Here is a 17,706-nt window from a genome sequence, read left to right on the forward strand (position 1 = left end):
GCAACTCTTCATTCTTCCAAAAAACTGTCTTAGACTTTGCAAACTTGTTCATGAGGCTCTTCGGCGACACCGAGATTCCCTCCAGTGGCTGCACTGAAACAAATCAAGGCTGGTTTCAGCCCTTCCAGCGTCTGTAATTTATGTTCAATGTTGCAGCCGAGCTTCTTGCTCTGTTTCACTGTCACGGCAGGGAACCAGCAGCCGCTCATCGGGGAAAGCCGTCCCAAGCCCCTGGGCAGCCTGCTCCAGTGCTCTCCATGTAAAAAAGTACTTCCTCATGTTGAAGTGGAAACTTCTTGTGTTTTTGTTTATGGCCATTGCTCCTTGTCCTGTCGCTGGGCACCACTCTCTTGGCACCCGCCTTTGAGATGTTTACATGCATTAATGAATCGTTTCTTCTCTAGACTAACCAGGTCAGCTCCCACAGTCTCTCCTCACGAAAGATGCTCCAAACCCCAAACCAGACTGCCCGAGCTCCCAGCGCCTCCCTCTAGCGCCTCCCTCCAGCATCTCCCGTTCCGCTCCTCCCCCCGCTGCCGCCAGAGCGGGCTGCCGGGGTGCAACCAACAGCGGCTCTGGGCAGAGGGGGGAATGGAGACTGCCGCCCGCAACAGCCCGAGCGAGTTCCCTGCAACGTGCGCTCCACAGCCCTGTCTTCCCCCCTCTAAACGGCCGTACCACTTCCCTGCTCTGAGGCCCGTCGGGTAGGAACGTACCAACGCGGCGGAGAGAAAGGGGGTAGCCAAGAAAGGCGCGTGACAAGGCTTTGTGTGGGGATCACTTTCGAAACCGCTGAGTGTCGGGTCTCGGTCCAGTTGTTCTGGCCAGACCGTGCGGGGCGGCCGCGGTCTCATCGAGGTGCCCCCTCGCTAGGGGGAAAAGCAGGGAGGAGCCGCCGGTTCTCCTTAACCCCGTCCCCTGGCGGGATGGGCCGTCCCACCGGGCGCGCGCCCCCGCCTCCCCGCGCACCACCACTGCTGGGTCCGCGGGGCGCGCGCGCGAACGGGCGGGAGCGGACGCGGAGCCTGCGGGCACCCGCCAGACATGTCGGTGGCGTTCGCGGCCGCGAGGCAGCGGGGCAAGGGCGAGATCACGCCCGCCGCCATCCAGAAGGTGAGGAGGGTGCGAGGAGGAGGGCCCGGCCCGGCCCGGGCGGCCCCGGGGTCTGCAGCTGCCGCTTCCTGCCGCGCGGGGAACGGGGGCGGCGGCGGCTCGGGCCTGGAGCGCCGGGGCCCCGGCGGGGAAGGCAGGCGGCCAGGCCGCACTCGCTTGCCCGGGCTCGGCCCCGGCGGCACTCTGCCCCTGTCTGTGCGCTTGGACACTTGTTGGAGGGTCCCGGGGCCGGCGGGAGGCGCTGGGTGGAGACGGGCGATGTCCCTGGGCCTCTCCTGCCCTCATTTCTCTTGCTCCACTTGGGCTGTCCCAATCGCCCCCGCGGGCGTGAATTAACCTGACAGGACTCGGCCTGAAAGTGGAGGAGTCGAGTAAGTCCTTTCTGCGGGGGGGCCCGGACAGTAGGACCGCAGCCGGGTTGTTCCCGACTCTGTGCCTGACTCGTAGGAGGCGGCTCCAGTTCCCAAACTTGGTCGACCTGATAGTTAAGGCTGCCTCCGACTAAACCTTAGGTGTGATTGAATAAGAATATTGCGGTCGGAGCCAATGACAGCGGCTCCCGACGACTCCACCTGACCTTTTGTGGGAGGGAGCAAGTTAACTCGCTAAAGTGATCGAAGAAAAGCACATGCAGAATTTAGAATAATTCATAGTGTTTTGTATCAGCAGCAACAAGGGAGCATGTTCAAGTTCACTGGTAACTGTGATATTTGGAAACTTTACTGAAGACTTGTACGATCTTCACTGTGGATGGCCGTGGATCAAACAGATTTCAGATTGCTATCAGCTCCTTATGTAGAGGAGTCCTTTGGGTAGATAGAGGTAGCCTCTGATTTAGTAAATCATTAGAAGCTCTACAAAGTAGGTGTTGCAGGAATACGGACCTCAAAAGAGAAGCTAGAGTTGTAATGGGAACCTCCAGGGTATTGTAGGAGAAGTCAGTGCTTGGGAATTGTAGATGAAAAATACATAGCCACTGGGTGGAAAGCTGCACAAAGGTAGTCAGTAGAGACTTCAGAATGCTGAGGTGCACATGAAGAATACACACGATAAAGTTTTTCTTGTGCTGTTTTCTTGTACCATTAGTTTGATGATGTGCTGGCAAAATCCTAGTGTTAAAGTTGAAGAATTTTTGTAATGTACATAAGTTGTCAGAAGCCCTGAAGGTCTCTTCATCCAGCTGGAAACTAAATTCTCTTTTGATGGTAGATGTTTATTTCAATTTTCCATCAGCAAACACTCAAACAGTTGTCTGCAGCCCCGCCTAGGATACAGTTATATTCCTTCTTGTTCCCTTTCCTCTTAGCCTTAGCATTCCTGCCCCCCTCCGGTCCTTTCCTCCCCAAGAGGTCTGGCTTACATGGCTGTAGTGAAGAATGCAACCACCTAATGGGCAGTCTCAAGCTCTACTTGTCTGCTAAGCCTTAAGAATCTGCTGCTTCCCTCAGGACTGTGGGAGATACTCTGAGGAGAGCCTTGATTCACAGCTTCCTTTGCAAGTGCTCTATTAGACTTTGGTATCAAAGGTATTATCTCTTTTTTTCCTTCTTTTTTCTGATGGAAATGGTCAATGTGTTTCTTATAAAACTCAAAGTTAGTATGTGTGTTGTGTGCCAGTGTGGCAGTGGGTTTGTGAAACTCTTCAGAGAATGCAGTTGTAGCTTTGCCTATTTTCTGAGGCTCACACAGTACCTCAAAATACTGCAGTTACGTCCATGTTTAGTGCTTAATGAAAGTGTTTCCAGGTCTAGCAGTTTCAGGCAGAATACTTGCACTGGAATCATTCTAGTCCATTCTGGTGAATTCCAGTTTAGAATTTAAGAAAACTTGTCTGGCTGGCTCGTTCTTACGTGGATAGAAGTCCTGAGTGAACTGAGTAAGGTTTCTGACTCCATACTCTTTTCATAGCAGAGGTGGATTAGGTGGGAAAAGAAGTGTCACTACTTCCTTTTTGCCCCTCCTCCCTATAGAATTTGTTAGGGAAATAAAGGTTGTGGAAAGTGAAATGGATGTTGTGCTTTCCTTGTGGAAGGATGAGTCACAGCTAATTTCAACCATGTTTGGAAGGAGAGAATCTGTGGGATGTTTTAAGATGCTGCTAGTTTTGTGAAATTCAGCAGGTGAGTAAAGTGATTTAAACTAGCTTCCCAGTGAGAGAAAGTAAAGGAGTAAATTGATGCAAAATTTTGCATTTGGCAGTGAATTTTCCATTTCCATAAACTGACTTGGATAACTTGGCTGGTGGCTCAGATTAGCCATGGTTCTGCTCAGTCTTGCTCATTTGGAGTGCAGGGCATGAGCTAGAAAGATGAGTGTGGGCACATGCACTCTAGGAGACCAGGTTGTTGGGTTTTTTTCCTGTTTACAGAGCTTGGAACACTCAGACTTCACAAACTTTTTGTGGAAAGTTGTGAAATTGGCCATTTCCTATGATTTTTAGAACTACTCTTTTTCGGTCACAAAATTAATTAATAGGTGTTCATTTTCATGGACACTTCTGAAGTATAATAGATTTATTGTGTCCATTTGTCCTGGTTCTGGCCACCACAGGATTAATTCGTGCAGTAGCCAGAAGGGCTCATGGCATGGACCTGGAGGGTTTTTTTGTTGCACCTCACTTCATTTTCTGTGCATGGGGGAAGGGGTCACTAGTGTGGTGTGGTCAGGTATTGTCAGGGGCTCTGTGTGGTGAACACTTGTATGTGAATCACTTGCCCTCTTGCACCATCCATTATTAGTATTGTTGCTGTTATTGTTTGCCTCTTATGTCAGTGCTGTTTCCAGTAAATTTTTGCTATCTCAACTGATGATCTTAACCTTTTGTACCTCCAGTTCTCCCCTTCATCCCGCCAGAGGAGGGGAGAGGGATGCATGGTTTAGAGTGTTTCAGTGGGCAACCTAAAATGGGCAATACCATTCCTAAACCATAATGTGCCATTATACCAAATATTTATAAGATGCAGCTTAGTTAGAGATTCTTCATGTAAATATCGCCTGACTTTCCAGTGCATTCACTTTGAACAAATCTGGCCAACTCAGTGTTCATCAATAACAATTTCAGCACCTTTTAAAATTAAATTTATAAGCAGTTGTGGGCTTTAGGAGAAGGGACACTTGGGGCATAGACTTTTAAGTGAATTTCTTGTTAGCAATCAAAGGAGGAATACTTAAAACTTTCAAAACTTTCCAAGAATTTGGTGCAGAATCAGCATAGGTGCTTGAACAGGATGCTTCGCAAATGTAGCTGCTGATGTTAGTGCTATGAAACCCTTAAGCCAAAACCTGTGAAACTAATCAGTGGAGGGTAAATGGGAGCAAAACAGTGTTCTGTAAATAATTGGTGAAGTGGAACTTTCTGGATAACAACTTTTTTTTGTTGTTTTTTAAAACTAAGGAGAGGAGCATTATTCCAGACTGAAACTTACCTTCAGTTTCTTTCCACAAAGAAAATGAAATTTACTCCAGACTTCTTCTTTATTGTTTCAGATGTTGGATGAAAACAACCATCTTATCCAGTGTATAATGGACTATCAGAACAAGGGAAAGACTTCTGAATGCTCTCAGTAAGACCTTAATCCATATCTACTGTGGACTGGGTGAATTTCCATCTAGATCACCATTCTTGATTTGTTTAGTTTACCTTACAACAGAACTGTGCTGTGGAGAAACGTATTGCTACAGATGCTACACTGAAATTTTTTTGTGTGGTGGGTGGGTTTTATTTGCTCTATGAGTATGACTTCTGTCACTGAAATGTTGCAACTTGCCTACTGCAAGTTGATGTCATGATAATGATGCTCATAAAAATAAGGACTGTATAACAAAGATCTTTTTCCTCTGTATCGTAATTACATTGCTGGAAAGAGGTAGTTTTGTTTGAGAAGTTTGCAGAATCATGTAGGAAAATGGACCTTTCTGCTTCCTGGTGGCATGTTTGAAAACTACCTGCGTTTCACTTGGCCAAGAACAAGCAGGCTTGTCTTAGAAGTTTGGCTTGCCAAAATATCCATCATGGACTTCTGTCTAGAGGGGCCTTTGGAGAGTGATCTGAGAGAACTACAGAACAAGTGAATTGTTAAGGAGTGGTATTTTCCCATTACTCTTTTGTGGCATGAGGTGATGATGGCACCTATGTAATCAGACAGATATGGACAGATAGGACATCTTAGTCCCTTGCCAAGAGAACTGGTAGTCTAGGAATAGGAGGGGATCATAAATAATAGGTGCTTTTGTTTTAAGGGACTACTTTGTTTGCAAGCCTGTAGTTAAGTACTTGTAATGTGCTCCAGCTTTCAAGGTTATTTTTGTGACTGTGGGCTAGATACTGAGAGTCAGGACTGTGGTTCTCTAGCAGAAAAAAATACTCCATAGCAAACTTCCAAAGCTCGGAGTCCTGATGAAATATGGTCACAATTCACATAAATCTATGATACCTTGAATATGGGGATGTAATAAACGGCTCTCCTTCTCTAGTGTTTGTAATGGAAATTACACCAGACACAAACATACTCCCTGTATATCTTCTGGTGATTTAGTTTAAGGCAGGAAGTGAAATAGATGTGAACAGTGTCACTCAGCTTTAGATTATTTTCATAGCAAGACAGTAGTACAGATAGGCACAGATATGATGGAGACATTGGGAAAGATTGGGTAATAGATAAGTGTGAGGGAAAAGGCATAAGATTTGTAGTAATGGTACAAAGGGTACAAAGGTACAAAGTCAAGAGACTTGTAAGTCTCTTGAGTCTTGTTTTATATAAATAACTTTCTTTACATTTGTGGAATTAGAGTATGTTCTGACGTTACTATATTTATGAATTAAGATTTGTTTTGCTTTGTTTATTTTGATAGATACCAGCAGATGCTGCATACAAACTTGGTTTACCTAGCCACTATAGCTGACTCCAACCAGAACATGCAGTCTCTACTACCAGCAGTAAGTACAAAATAGTGCAAAAGTAGGGAATATATTTCATTTGGATTCCTGAAGGGGAAAAAAAAAGGAAAAAACCAAACCAATAAGCAACTGACCAAATGTTTGAGCTAATGACCAAACACTTGACCTCTGATTTACTGTATATACATGTACAGTAAATACATGATGTTGTCTCTTCATGCTATATTTGGAGTAATCTCACTATTTAGGTCTTGCTTAAAATCTGACTTGTTTAATTCTAGACTCTTACTGTGAATGAGATATGCAATGCTCAACTGTCTGGTCTGCCTCAAAGAATTTTTTTCCCCCCCTCCGCTGAGAACTGTAGTGGTATAGTACTTAGTCAATTCCTACAGCAGTACCCTTTTTCCTCTTGGATTAGGGAAAGATGAGGGAATTGGATTTTTTTCTTTTTATTTTTCACTAGAATATCATCCATTCTCTTGCTCCAGTGGAATGAGGCTGGGTAATTTTTTTGATGCTTTTCCACTTTCTAGGGGAATCTCAAATTCTTTGCCTTTCTCCTGTATTGGAAAACAACCTTTTTTAAGGTAGTTTATAATAATAAGAAAGAAATAAGGGCCCACAGGCCCTTGAAACAGTGCATCACTTAACATGGATATTACTTGTTATCTTTTTTTAGTCTGAATTTTTTCTGAGTCTGTATTCCTGAACGCTGTATTTTATAAGATGCCTCAAAATTTTTCCCTTTTCCATTGTTTATGCAGCAGTAAGAAAAGAAACAGCAGTGTTAAAATAGGTTGCTATCTCTTTGCTTTTTGTGCTAATCAGAAAGCTTGGGGAGTTCATTGTGAGTAACACAAGGAAGTTCTTTGTTTTTTGGTAATAGGACTTTTCTTGAATTAATATAGTCTTGATTCATTTCTGTAATATGAAGCTAAAAAGAATGTCTATAAAACAGCCATTCCTAGATACTAGTTTTCACCAGCTGAAATTGAATTACTTTTTCTTGGCTCTCTGGAGAAGTGTTCTCCAATCATTGCTACTGGCGAAGCATCCTTTCCAGTTGGTACCTAGAGGACTATAGAAACAGTGCTTCATTATGTCCAACCTGTTGTGCCTGTAGAGGTTTCTCTTTTTATAAATCCATGCTTGTAGCTGAGGGGGAGGGAGAGAAACCTTTAAGAGGGCTGTGTGTGTTCCTCAACTAATACATTTTTGGAGGCTTAATTCATATCCTGGTTCTGATGACAACTGGAAATGAATTTGACCATATCCTAGTCCCTGGTGGACAGCCCCGTTGTTAAAGTTGAATGTGATGACATTCTCTTCTTAAAATGAAGATGGGGCAGGGAAGGGCTTTTGCAGATCTGCACAGAAGTGTGAGGAATATTTCATGGTACTGAGAAAAATAGCATAGTGTGTGTTTGAGTGGGTAGAGAAAGTCTCATTTGGACAGGTGAGGAAGGCAGTAAAGGTAGCTTCTTGGGTTTTCTTTGAAAAATACTAAATGAAATTTAGATCTTCAGTCTTAATCTGTAGCATAGTCAGACAAGATGATTTTTGTTGGGGTTTGTAGGAAAATATTCTTTGAATGCTTTCTATCTTCCTAGTAAATTTTAGCTAACAGAATTTGGGAACATGTGAACTATCATGTTAATCTTTTTTTTCAATGCATCATGAACTACTTCAGAGTCTTTTCCTCCACTGGCTTTCCATGTAGGAGCTGATGAGGCTCATGCTGACTTGGAAGTACTGTGATTTTCTTCACCATGCTTGTGTATCAGCAGTTGATGAGTCTTAATGAATTCAAAGTGTGGATGGTTACAGTTAAATACAGAGCGAGATAACGTGTGTGTAGATATCTACTATTTTTAATACTAAAGTGCATCAATTTTATGATACTATTATTGCAGTTTCTTTCCACAGAAGTTAGGGGACCTTGAGTTTGGAAAGCTTCTGAAGTTGGGTTGTGTCTCATCTATTCATTTCTGGAAGATTGTTCCCCCCCGGTAAACCGTATTTTCTTTCTTGTTCACATGTTATCCTGTTATTGTTTTAATCAGGTAAATAAGTTCTCAAGAAACTTCACAACTTTTAAAGCATTTCATAAAAAGTAATAGTTACATGTAAAGGTGAGGTTGGAAAGAGAATACTTCTGTTCAGATACCATTCACACTGAACAAAAGACATAAATTACCAGGTTCATTGAAATTTTTAATACAAGCAAAAATTACTCTAACCTTATGAGAACTTCATTGTGTCATCAATCAGTATTCCTTACACTTAATGAGGAAAAATGCTTGTAGTCTGCTGTTGTGCCTTTTCCCTTGTCTTTCAGAATTCACTGTTCTTATGAAATGACTAATGTCATTTCTGAAACTCTGCTGTTGCCTTAGAGAACAAAATGTGTAGTGACCCAATGGTGCTGTGCAGAGAAATGTTTATATAACAGGGACCTGGAAGTGTGGAAAGGTGAAAGAGCTGAAGCAGGGTCTGGGTGAAGGGAGCTAGGAAAACTTGAAAATCCAGTGTCATAACAAAGCTCCTGTGCTCTTGTATGCCTGCTAGAATATGAAGTTATTACTTTTGGGGTAAGACACCATCTTTCACACTAAAGGCAAAGTGTGAGGTTCTTGAGTCAACCAGTCTTTTCTCAGTGGTGTGAACAGCAGTGTTATTAAGGGCAGGGCTGTTGTGTGGTGTCTTCCCAGCTGGATGAGAGCAGTGACTAAGTTCACTAAGGTGAAGTTGATGCAACTTTTTGCTGTCTCTTTTTGAGTTGTGGCAGGTATTCTCTTTCTTGGATCACAGTCAAGAGTCTCTTTACCATCACTTTATGAGATAAGCTAGCTTCCCAGAAAGGGCTTTTGCACCATGAGGAACACATGCTTTCACGTGATTTTTCATTGGTGCTGCTTTTGAGGGAGGCTACAGCAAATTACTGATGTCCTTGAACCATAGAGAGCAAAGATGCAATTAAAGTGGTGCTGAGGTATTGTGTGTGTGTGTTTCTAAACACATGAAATTTCAAACTGCAGAACAAGCAGTTCTTGACTTGTATTTTTTTGTTGCTTTCTGAAGTGTTTTAGTGCCCTTAAAAAGTCATTGAAGACTACTGAATAAAAAACCTCCAGCTTTTCAACTTGGACATCTTCCCTCTCTTAAATGTCTTCATTTGGTCAAATACTTCTAAGGAAACAACCCATGACCATCACTTTATGTAGTATGTAGTGGGAAACTTTCCATTTTATAATGGGCAGATATTGAGGTCTGCAGGAATTACTTGGGAACATTTGTGTGGGGTTTTTTGTTGGTCTGTTTTTTCTTGTTCATATGGTTTGATTTTTAGGGTGGTTTTGTTTGTTTGTTTCTTTTTAAATAGAAAGTGATTTTTTTTGTTTTTATTTACATTCTGTCAGCATGTAGAGCATGAGATTTTGGTCTGTATTCCAAGAAGGTGTTGAAAATAAGTGCTTCTGAGTATTACTCACTTGTGTAACACAGAGCTTTCTTTTGTGTTGAAAGTGCCAGTTTCTTCCAGTACTAAGTTACAGTCTGTATGTGTAATGACTTCCAAGAAAACTTACTTTGTCCAAGTTGTAGAAGAACCTGGATATTGCATTTTTCTAAAATTTTTTCTAAATTTCATAATATTGGAAAGGTTATTAATAAACTTTCTAATTAGAAAAAAAAAATCTTTTTTTTTTGAGCTATTTCTTTCAAAAATAAAGCTTTTTTGTAGGATTTGTGAAATCCTTTATTTTGTGCTATTCCCAAACTTGTCACAGAGATTAGGGAGGAGTCCATGCCACTTCAGTTATAAAATATTTCTTTATAAGATAATGATTGCTTTTTATAAACACGTGCTATCAACAAGCACTGAAATGCTGGTTATTTCCAAAGCAACTGCCTAAAGAGATAGGAAAAAACCCAAACCACAACAAACCAAACTAATACAAAAAAACCTCCCGAACCAAAGACAACCACCACCCATACACAAAATAATAAAATACTTCCAAAAATTAAGTTGAGGACAAGCTTTAATGAAGTGTTAGTAATGATGTTTAATTGTTCTAAGTTGTGGAGCTCTGCAGGCTGAATGGGAATCTTCAGTATAAGCATGGTTTCACTCAAGGCAATGAGAACTCTCATGTAATTTTAATGACTTCATTTTTCAAAAGGGTGATGTTCAATCTATGGTTTTAATGTACTTGTGATGTGGTTGTAGAAAAAAACTGGAGTCTTAAGCACTCAGCTGTGCACTTTGGTTTTTTAGTAGCCTTTATTTTGAACACAAATGTTATCTGGAATATGCGTTAATTGAATTACTTTGACTTAGCTTTTCTTGAAAATCAAGATGGTATCCCGAGAAGAAAAATGTGGCTTAGTTTTCACACTTTAGAATAAAATTTTGGAATAAAACTTTTGTTACTGATGATGAGAGGAATCCTAAATTAATGAGATTATTATCCAGTTGTGTACCAAATGCTTAGTAAAGTTTGATAGCTATGGTGGGGGTGTGGTTTAGCCCCAGCTGGCAACTTAGGGCCGTGCAGCTGCTTGGTCACCCACACACCTTCCCTCCCCTTGCAGTGGGCTGGGCAGGAGAGTCAGAAAAAATGGTGAAACCTGTGGATTGAAATAAGGACAGTTTAATAATGGAAATAAAATACTACAGTAAGATTATAATTGTTATTAAAAATGAGACAGTAAAGCCACAGAGCAGTGCCCAGCCTGAGTCTGATGCTCTGATCTCTTGCCCTTTGGCAAGTTTGGGTCTGCTGTCCTGGCCATGTTCCCTCCTGACTTTCACACCTTGCTGGCAGAGCCTGGGAAACCAAAAAATCTTTGACTTAAGAGTATGCACTGCTTAGCAGCAACTAAAACATCAGTATGTTATCAGTGTTATTCTACTGAATCCAAAACCCAGCACTGCACCAGTTACTGGGAAGAAAATCAGCTGTATCCCAGCAGAAATCAGGACAGGTAGCACAGCAGAAAATCTGTTTCTGGTATGTGCAGTATGGTGCATAATTCTGCATTAGCCTTTCAGAGCACAAGTCTGTGCCCAGTTCAAGTTCAGCTATTTGTAAACTGAATTAATAAAGAACAGAGCAAAAGGAAGGTTGAGTGTTTCCTGTCAAGAGACAAGGGAGGTATTAGTCATTACCAGAGCTTGGATTTTGAACAATAATTGCTCTGATTAAATGTTAAATAGTTTTGAAAAAAACATAATTTTTAAAATGTTATAAAAGAGAGAAAGGCAGTTGTTTTTGCACAATTGAAAGGGTGCTGTAGGAAATGAAGAGTCACTGGAGGGAATTTCTCAACCCAGCAACTACACTAAGAAAAAAATAAATAGGGGAATTCAAGTGGTTAGGATGTTAGGAGTGAATTCAGAGCCCACTATCTGCCACTTTAAACCAGAGAATGGCTCTGAGTTCTGCAAGCTATTTTGCATGTATTGTTAATCAGGTGTGTCCACACGGGGAGCTAGTGCACTGTACACGAAAAACTACTTCTGTTGCCTGTGAACTTCTGTGGCTGATTTAGAAATCAGTAAAAATCGCTGGCAGTTTGAATGAGGAGCATGCTCTACAGTGTAATTCTTTCATACTCGAAGATGTGATTTGCCTCTCTGTAGTGCAGTATCTGCACAATAAATACCTCTTCAACTGTAGGCAGTTTCCTGAGAGCTGTACCAGGCAGTCTGCTAACGTAGGTGCAGAGTCTGTATGATTTTGCTCTGTCCCAAATGCCTTGCTGTGAGGGTTCTGCAGGATTCTTCCTGCTTTAGTTGAGTTTACGTAAAGCCTTTCAGCTAGAACAGAGGTGGATTTTTTTTCTCTTAGGCTACTAAATGCAAGCAAAACCTGTAAATATCAAACATTAAGCCATCTTAAAAGCAAAAGAGGCAAGGGCTGTGGAACAAAAAGCTTCTGAGGACAGATAGGAACTGCATTTTTTGGAGGAGTTACAGAGCACCTCAAAAGTTGTCTAGTTTCTATAATTCAGTGATCCCTGAGTTAACAACCACAGTTAATTTATTCATGGTCACTTACAATAAACAAATATGAATTCATACAGTTCTTAAAATTTATGATTTAAATAAGCTGCTAAAGCTCCCCTAAAATTTTGGGGGATTGTTTTTTTAAGTATCAGAATAGCCATTGCTAAGAGGACGTCAGATATTTTAGGGTTAAATTTTGTTTGTTAAAATGTTGTTAAAGAATATAGGGACAGTGAAATATTTTTATGCAGTGACATATGCAGTTTGAAACAATTAAAGATTCCAATTTTCTCTTTAAACAGAATGTTTAAGTATTACATTTTGCATTATTTTAACATTTGTTCAAATATTAGATCAGAATTTCTCTGATTTTTGAAGATACTTATGTAAATCAAGACATATAAACTGGTTGTCATTCTAAACTTAGAATTCCTTTCTCTGAGCGTCACAACTGGTAATCCAATCGTGAGGACATAAATTACATTTATAATTAACTTCATTATTTAGACATGATTGTAAATATTTTTTCTGTAGAAATCCTCCCTACCCCCAAATACTACAGTAGCTAAGAATTAATACGGGGTCTTTATTTTTTCATTTAAGACACTCAGTCCTAGAATACCCTGTACCTTGTAGAAGAGTTGTAACCCAATTAAATATCTGCTCTTTCAAATCTTAAACCCATATTCCTTTATGATCTTATTTCCCAGTCTGACACCTCAGTAAGTACTCCACAGGTGCCATCACCACCTATCAACAGAGTACTGCTCTCTGAGACTGGCACAGGTCCTGTGATATTAGCAATGTGATATGAGCAGGGCAGAGTACCCCCTGGGAAGGGTGTTTTGCTTTGCAGAAAATGGTATTTGAGAATTGAAAACAAAGATGATGCATTCAATCCTGAGTTCGGGCTTCTCTTGAACTGAAAAGAAAGCTATTTATGTTTGCATTTCCTGTAGCTTTTAATTGTTATTCTGAGAGAATTTCTAGAAAATTGTATTTTTGATAGTGTAGTTTAAATGTCTATCATTAGTTGTATTGATTAGCATTTTAATATGCTTAACAGTATTTCCTGGGTTTTGCTTTTTTTTGTTGTTTGACTGAGTTGATACTCCACCTCAGCTTTTATAACAGTAGATGTTCCATAAACAAATCTTTGAACCTGCTGTTGGTGGTAAGAAAAATCTTACCATCTACAGGTGCACATTTCCACCCTAGGAGATTTTATTGTTGCATCTTGCATTTGATGTATTTTTTTATTTAAAAGAAAATCCTCTTAAAAAATGCACTGTAGCTGTCTTCAATGCATGCTTTCAAATGACTTCTGAATTTAGTAGATTTTGCTAGAAGTTGTCAGTTAAAATCTAATTTTTTTTCTTGTCTCTCTTTTTTTTTTCTTTTTGTTAAATGTAATGGGTCAGTTTCAGTCTTTTTCCAGTTCAGATTTCCAGAGTTTCACTAAATAGCTCATAATTATTTTGTTTCATGGTCTAATAAATTTTAAATGCTCATAGCGGCTATGAATGTAATCTGTGTGCTTGGGGAGATGAGCCAAAAGTTAGTGTTTTGCAAGGAAGGCTATATCTAACATTTTCCAAGTCTTTAATTTACTTTTAACCAATAGTAGAGTATTTAACATTTTCTACTACGTAATTGGAATAAAATCAGCAGTGATTTAATTTTCATTCCTTTTTATCATACATCCAGCAAAAGAAGGAAAGTAGCCTCTCCTTTGGTTCTGCTAACCTAACTATGCTTGTCATTCACCCTTCATGTCTAGGCTTAATGGCTAGGGTTCATTTTGGGTAGCTTTTCTTTCACAAAGGGTGGGTTGTTTCTTTTGAATATTGTGTGGTCAGTTTGCATTTTAAAAAGTCTTTGCTATATGTAGCGCATGTTCCTGGGGATAGTAAATTTTCTTAACCTCCGTAAAGAACAAAAAAGGTTAAATAATCTAGTTTATGTAGCTGGGAGGGGTTTTTTGTTGTTGTGGGCTTTTTAAATTACAGTTAATTTAAAGAAGTTTATTATCTGGATCAAGTCCAATAGAAATCGGGAAGTTGCCATTTAAAGACAATTTTTTCTTGTTTTCTTCTGTCTGCATCCACTAGAAAAATACTCTGGAGGAATTCCACTGGGGAATAATTAAGTCTGCAGGAGACATTTCATTTTAATTACTATCAGGTAGTGATTGGTTTAAGATCTGACAAAAAAGGCTTGTAATGCTCTTTTAAAATTTCCTATATAATATCCTATATAACTGTTTCTATTGCATATATACTTGTGTAATTATCTCTTAATCTTATTTAAACTTAGTTCTAGCATACTGTGTTGATGAATGCCTCAGGTTTATGTGATTTATGGGCTGTCTTGTACGTTCAGTGTTATTCCTCAATTTACTGACTATTCTCTTGAGGTTTTCTTTCTTGTTAAACCATAAATTGGATGATCTACTTTTTGTATGTATCATACATTAAATTGTATTTCTGTCGTATCTTCTTACATTATATTCCTTTATATGCCAAAAAACCCCCCAAACCTGTCCTTTTTGCTATTTCAGGTGTAAACATTCAAAGTTTTTAATCACTGATTGCCTCTCTTTAGAATCCTTCTATTTTTACAGTATCCTTTTGAGATTACTTTGCCCAAATTCAATGTTGTTATGGTATCAAATACATGGGCATTTTTTTTTTCTTTAAATTCTACCTCACTTTGCATATTATTACTGAAGGTAATCAGAAAGTGACCACAGGTATTATGAATAGATTTTATGTGGTTTCGAGTTTTCTGTTGGTTTCGTTGGGTTTTTTGTTTTGGTTTGGGTTTTTTTCCCCACCAAACTGTCTGGATTGTGGTCAATCCTTTTTTGTTTGATAGGTTTTTTTCTGGATTAATGTCAGTAGGAACTTCCTCTTTCTGAAGAAAGTGGTTTGCAGTTCAGTGTAATTGCCATATATTTATCCACATCACTTGGCACTGTCTGCTTACTCTTTTTTCCACGTTTTCAGTAATGTTGCAGTAGCGTCACATGTTGACATTTACGAAAATATTTTTGAGAGATCTCTGTATGTTCCTTTATTCTTTGAACTTCATTAACTTCCCTTTGGGCAGTTTCTGATCAGTGCCACTGGACAATGTATTGCTCCAAAAGCCTTTGTCAAAAAACTTGTGTTAAGAAGTTTTTGTTAAATATGCAGCTAGGTGGTTTTATTTATATTTTTAAAAATTTCTAGTAATTTAGAAAGGTTTGACTTGACTATATTGACTCTTTACAAACTCAGCTTTATCATCCTTAATATTTATGATATTTAATTATTTTCATCATTTTACCTGTAGGTCAGAGAACAAGGCTCACAGGTCCGTAATTCCTAGAATTGGTCCTACTATTTTTATAAATAGAGGTACAGTGTTTGTCTGCCTTCTAGTCATCTGATAGGGTAGTTTCCTTTAATGGAAAATTGACTTTTTTTAGGAGCTTGGACCTTTTTCTTGCATTATTTTCAAGAATCTGATCTGGATTCACACAGATCTTTGAGCTGTTTCCATATCCAGAAGTTCCTCTTGATGAATTATTTTCTAGTAGTACCTTTCTGAGTGTTTTTAGTTTCTCCCTCAATTTTCTTAATTCCCTGTGGTTTGTGAAGTCTCTTGCAGGTCTGTATATCTGAAGTCCTTAACACTTTTTTCTTCCCTGTCCTTCCATGTCTACACTCTCTCGTGCTGTCTTTTTTGATAACTGCAGTGTTTTTCTTGAAGGATAGTTGTTTTGAAAACTTCAGATTAAACAGAGTTGGAACATACATAGTTTTGTCCAAATAATTCTTGGAGCTTTTTTGTCCATCTTTCCACAGATAGGGGCATGCCCATATGATTTTTTTACATGTTATTTTTACAATACCATATGCAGGATAGCTAAAACCTAGGCATAAGCTAATCTTCTTTAGTACTTCATTGGACTTTCTAATGTTTTATACTTGGAATTGAAGAAGTTAATTTTAATTCTAAAACATTTCATCTTGGATCATTTTTGACTTTGCTCTCAGTTTGCTGGCATGGGACTGCTCTGCGGCTGACGTGGGACAGGGCTCTGAGCTCTGTTCATGTGGAGGTTAGCAAGTGTGTTGGTTTTGCTAGTATTCCTGAACATGCTTTCCAAATAAAAATGAAAACAGTCTGTTTGTTTTCTTTGTATATCAGTTTTAGATAATTTCTGTGGGATTCTGTTAGATGCAGAATTAGGATGATAGGGAGTTTTGAAGGTGAAGGGATGAAACACTTAACTGAGGTGAAGCAGCCTTGCCTTGGTTGCTCACTAGTGGAGGAAGAAGAAGGGAAATGGAGCAGCATTTCAGTCACAAGCTTCAGAGGGTAGAGCTGCCTTTCACTCTTACCTTCTTCACCTCCTACCACTTCTGCCACAGGCTGAGGAACAAACTTTGCTTGTAAAATGTCATCATCTTCATCATGGAGGAATGAAAGGAATTTAGTAAGAGAAGTTTCCAGCTTGCTTATATTTTTCTTCATCTCTTTCCTTTTTCCTGCTTAAAAAAAAAAAAAAAGCCTTCACTAATTTTCTGGGGAATTTTTTAAAGTACTGCAGGGACAGGGAAAAGAATACCTGCTTGAGGTATTTGAAGAAATGTTGAGACAATAAATTACTGCCGTTCACTCCCCTCCCCTAGCAGGTGAATGTGTGTGTGTGTGTTTCTATGTTACCCTGCTGTTACCATCTCCAACATACACTCACTGGGAAAGCCTTACTCTTTACTACTGTATTGTGTTTTGTCTTTATGGACCTGATGAATAGTGTAGGTATAAGCAGGGACTGGGCTAGGCAGGAACTTAGGGTTCACGCCCTTGGTTCTGTCTGTGAGGAGAAATGTTGAAAAATGCACACGTGGTTGTCTCATGGGGAGGGTGTTTCATGAATAGTTATAACCTGTGTCCTCAAAAGCCAGAGAGCCAGGAATCTGCTCTCACTGAGATGATTTTTACTCCCCTGAAAGTGCTTGGCTAAGGTATGTGAGGAGGATCGTAGAGTCTCACAGGTGTTTTTCGTAGGAAAACAAAGCTGGCTACGAACAGTTTCTGTCTCTCCTTACATTGCCATGAGTAGAACCTACCAGTAAATCCCCCTTGTATTTATTGTTTTTCTTGCTCTCCCTCTTTGAACTCTCAAGGTTATTCAGTTATTTTCCTCACAATTTCATTAGGAAATTTGCCAAAAACATCCTTTCTAGGCAGCTGTCTCTGGACCTTTGGAGGCCAGCACTAATGTGCTTCCAGTCTGTAGGGGGTGTTTGGCACAGAATTATGAACTAGGCCTTCATCGCTTTGGGGGAGAGCGGGGAAGAGATTGCTAGCATTTTACCACACCCAGGTGCAAATTTTTTGCTGGTCTATGAGCATTCAGAGGCTTTCATCTCATGTTGTACCTGTTTTGTCCCAATGCAAGGTCTGTTAACAGCAACAAATAGTTGATGTGAGAGAATTACAGTGAAGACTTACTTCTCTATTGAATGAAAGCTTTTGTGTGTGTGCGTGTGAGGGAGTAACTCCAGCAATCTTGAACTGTTCAGATGTAATTTTTAATGAGGCATTGATTTGTGTTTTTATTTTAAAGTGGTGCTCAAAGGTGCTGTGATGTTGTCTGCATGTAATACTTCATGTCAAATTGATTAAA

General features: G+C 39.9%; 1 protein-coding gene across 3 annotated transcripts in view; it reads left to right on the forward strand.

Annotated features, from left to right (window-relative positions):
- Positions 1 to 923: 923 nt before the first annotated feature.
- Positions 924 to 17,706, forward strand: part of SS18 (SS18 subunit of BAF chromatin remodeling complex) — a 43,765-nt gene continuing 26,982 nt past the window's right edge. Inside the window, exons 1-3 of one of the 3 annotated variants that reach the window (XM_063395165.1) lie at positions 924 to 1,113; positions 4,600 to 4,676; positions 5,965 to 6,049. In XM_063395165.1, the coding sequence (XP_063251235.1) occupies positions 1,045 to 1,113; positions 4,600 to 4,676; positions 5,965 to 6,049 (231 nt within the window). In that variant the 5' untranslated portion in view covers positions 924 to 1,044. The remainder of the gene's footprint in view (positions 1,114 to 4,599; positions 4,677 to 5,964; positions 6,050 to 17,706) is intronic. The other 2 variants (XM_063395181.1, XM_063395175.1) reach the window with 2 other exon arrangements.

Source organism: Prinia subflava, chromosome 1 (assembly GCF_021018805.1).
Source record: "Prinia subflava isolate CZ2003 ecotype Zambia chromosome 1, Cam_Psub_1.2, whole genome shotgun sequence".
In the NCBI taxonomy this organism is placed as follows: Eukaryota; Metazoa; Chordata; class Aves; order Passeriformes; family Cisticolidae; genus Prinia; species Prinia subflava.